At 35.5% G+C, this 4,045-nt stretch overlaps 1 protein-coding gene across 7 annotated transcripts in view; it reads left to right on the forward strand.

Moving 5' to 3' along the window:
* LOC106466668 (liprin-alpha-2-like) overlaps positions 1–4,045 on the forward strand; it is a 304,000-nt gene that overhangs the window by 108,678 nt on the left and 191,277 nt on the right. Inside the window, exon 1 of one of the 7 annotated variants that reach the window (XM_022395257.1) lies at positions 1,139–2,444. The exons of the other annotated variants lie outside the window; for them this stretch is intronic. Coding sequence (XP_022250965.1) covers positions 2,346–2,444 — 99 coding nt within the window. The 5' untranslated portion in view covers positions 1,139–2,345. Of the gene's footprint in view, positions 1–1,138; positions 2,445–4,045 lie in introns of those variants that run through there. 7 annotated transcript variants of the gene reach the window in all.

Below are 4,045 nucleotides of genomic sequence, written 5' to 3' on the forward strand. Positions count from 1 at the left end.
AGTCTCGCTTGAAAGGATTAATTTGTAGTGTACCTGTGCCTGTATTTCATTAATTTTTTAACTTGAATTTATTTGATAATTATCTTTTCTTTATTAATCAACTTGTACTGTTTTATGGGATATTTTAATTTTAAGATGAGGTGGTTAGCTAGTGGGTTTGGTGTATTCTAACCTAATAGATGGCTAATCCGGCACCCTCCAGGTCCCGATGATGCCGGATTAGTGATAGTCAACCTGTACCATTCTTATAACAATCTGATAGTACAAAATGCCTGTTTAAATCTAATTACACCAGACTCAGTCATAATGTGGAACAACTGAATTGGTTAATTGTTCCACATTATAAAATCTAGCTATTTGAGGTTATAGAATAGATCAAAGGTGTTCTGAGATTATACTTCGTGTAAAGACCATATCTGATCTAAGGTTTCGCGATTTTTTTATTTTATATTTATTCTGAAGCATCGCTCCCACTTTACAAATTACACTTGGAGGTTGAGACTTTCGTTTTCCTGTACGGGTCATGTAGGGTCATATCTCCTAATTCACATATCATATGTCTGAGACGTCGCCTCTACTTATTAGGTCACATCTAGTCTGAGGCACCATTCTTGTACATACACAAACAGCAAAGGGGTAAGGCATCACAGATCACGAGTGTCTTAATATGTCGCCCCTACTTAATCGGATGTGATGGGTCACTCCGACACTTGCATATAAGAATATTTGCTTATTTTATTTTTACTTGGGGTTTGTTGCACATATGTGAATATAAAGGTTTGGGTATTTTTTATAAAACTCTGAAACTTACAAAAAATGTTAGTAATATCACACGGTATTTAATAAGAGTTTCTACTGTATGTTTTGTAGACTTGAAGGAAAATGGATTGTACTTTCTAATAAAAGTGTTCCACTAGTCTAATCTAATGTATGTTTTACTACTGGTATTTAGTTTCTTAAGGGGCGGGGTTAGCACGCTTGTTCCTTTTATAAATCAACTATTCGTGTTACTGTATCGCCACCTATCGGGCATTCTATCAAGCTGCTCGCCTCCACTATAGAGAATGAACGAAACAGAAGAGTTCCAGCTAGCGCGTTGTAGGGTGAGTGGTTATTCCAGTGCTTCATCTTGGGTGTTAGTAGAGCTAAGTAAAGATTTTAATAAGCTGACAGAAAAGTGCCAATAAAATAACTATGCCAACCGGATTGTTTGATCATTTGGGATAAAATGTTGAGTAAAAGATGTAGAAACTTTCAATTTATCTATTTTTTTAATGTATGGCATCGTGTGAACTCGATAAGACTTGTCAAGTTTATCTGAATAAATATATCAAAATAGGTATATGCTCGGAAAGTATTGAAATCCTAGAGTTTTCGTTCTCATATCATGGAAGTTATATGGTGTAGATGGCGTTTTTCTTCTGTATTGTGAAATTGCAACCTTATCGGATATGCCTACCTCCAACGCTCTTAATGATCGCCACTGCCTGTAAACTCTAGACTCTCCCACGGTTTTCTAGCTCTCCGGGGTTCTCCTACAATACTCTGTTCTGGCTACAGGAGGTTGTATATTACAGCTCGTTAACATCAGTGCATAGCACAGCTGTATTTAACACCACCTAGTGTAAGTGTTTCTAAACATACCGCACGCTAGTATTAATATTTTAACCTAGTCTGTTCTTTACATAATTTATTTCTTGGACGTTTCCTGCAATGGATGTTTCGTGTTGATCCATCAATCTTGGTGAGTTAGATGAATTAAATCCTTATTCCGTGTATAGTAAATATATAGATGCGTTATAAAAAAAAATCACCTGTGGCACATCCATTGTAATCTTCTTGATTAAACACGAGCATCTTATGTACATCTTTTTATTGTTGCTCTAATAACTGAAAAAACGAAACTAAGGAGACATTATGATGCTCAACTAACACCCGTTGACATTTTGAAATAGAAGAATATCAAGTGAATGTCAGGCTATCCCACGTGGTTTCCCAATAGTATAGAGTCCCTATGTTGTCGCCCGCTTTATTCATATAGTGGGGGAGAAGAGAGCTCTACTACATGCCTAGTTTTCCTTGTGTGTGGATGTGGAAGTTTTGCTGATTTACCTAGTGCGGTGGTTGATATTCGATCTTAGCAGAATCATCAACCACAATGTAGAGTTCAATAGAACTGCCTGTCTGTTCGGAACCTGGAGAATGGTCAATGATTGTCCTGTACTTTAATGGGATCACTCATCAACTCTATGGACGATGTGTTGTGCGATTGTCAGTCCTAAGCTTCTACCTCTCGATGACCAAGAGAGTTTCCTCCTGCTGTGTTCTGTTGCCCGTAACACAGAATGACCACAAATGGTTTTGACTTGCGGCGGTATGGCATGGAAAACTTGCAACAGTTGTTAAAAACCCACGGCTCGGAGTGCCTTCGCCATTTTTTGCAGGTAACATTTTACACGTTTGTATTCCTACAGTTTTATAACATCATTATTGAAGGATCTAGTTTGAGGAAGCCGTGCCATTGTTCAATTAGATAATTCTGAATCAGACGATAAAACACCACAACCATTCACACGTGGTTGAGCATATTGATTTTATCCTTTTGAGGTGTGTGTATAAAAATGTATATGTATCCATCTACCACGAGATGCGATTGTTTGTCTTCGTAGATAGTAGAGTGCAAATCTTGAGTGTTATTTAAGGCATCCATTTTTTAAATAGCCACCGAGCTCGAGTGATGCTTTAATATAATATGACGGTGATTAGAAAGCTCAAGGTAAATGTGATATAACTGTATTGTTAGAAAGCTCAAGGTAAATGTGATATAACTGTATTGTTAGAAAGCTCAAGGTAAATGTGATATAACTATTGTTAGAAAGCTCAAGGTAAATGTAATGTAGCAGTATTTTTAGAAGGCCAAAGGTAAATGTGATATAACTGTATTGTTAGAAAGCTCAAGGTAAATGTGATATAACTGTATTGTTAGAAAGCTCAAGGTAAATGTGATATAACTGTATCGTTAGAAAGCTCAAGGTAAATGTGATATAACTATGGTTAGGAAACTCGAGGTAAATGTAACATAACGGTCTTTTAGAAGACCGTAGGTAATTGTAATATAAGTATTTTTAGAAAGCCAAAGGTAAATGTAATGTAATAACGGTATTTTTAGAAGGCCAAAGGTAAATGTAATGTAATAACGGTATTTTTAGAAGGCCAAAGGTAAATGTAATGTAATAACGGTATTTTTAGAAGGCCAAAGGTAATTGTAATATAACAGTATTTTTAGAAGGCCAAAGGTAATTGTAATGTAACAGTATTTTTAGAAGGCCAAAGGTAATTGTAATATAACGGTATTTTTAGAAGGCCAAAGGTAATTGTAATGTAACAGTATTTTTAGAAGGCCAAAAGTATGAACCATTTTACTTCTGGTTTTCAAAGTCACTGTCGTTGGCTGCAGCTATATGCCAAAATACCTCAGCCAGGATAATAGATTACACACCAGAAGGAAGGGAAAAGTTCGGCCTCACGCCACAACATTTATATAGTGTTTACGCTCCAAAACGATTTCGCTTTTTTCGTGTACGCTGTTAAAAATTTTCATGCGTCAGATATTGGTATTTACAGTCTACTTTTTTACCTGATTTTTCAGAGTAATTTCGATTTTCTTTATCGCTGTCTCGATACTGAAAGTTTCTATTATGTCGTAGACTGTTGCATTCATGAGGGTGTACATTGTATACATTTAGCGAATTTAAAATGTTGTTAAACTTGTTTCGTTGTTGTAATTATGCTATCATAAAACATGGAGTTTGGTAATTAAAATAAGTACAATGATGTTTAAGCCTGTAGAAAGAAGATAAGAAATAACAATAAACGAAGTGCGGATAAATCTCAGTTCTACGAGATAGATGAATGTCAGGTAAAATTGTTTCCAAAAACGTTAAGAAAAAGACGAGATAAATGAATGTCAGGGAAAAAAATTTCTAAAAACGTTAAGAAAAAGACGAGATAGATGAATGTCAGGGAAAAAAATTTCTAAAAACGT

This window comes from Limulus polyphemus, unplaced genomic scaffold, assembly GCF_000517525.1.
Source record: "Limulus polyphemus unplaced genomic scaffold, Limulus_polyphemus-2.1.2 Scaffold75, whole genome shotgun sequence".
Classification (NCBI taxonomy): Eukaryota; Metazoa; Arthropoda; class Merostomata; order Xiphosura; family Limulidae; genus Limulus; species Limulus polyphemus.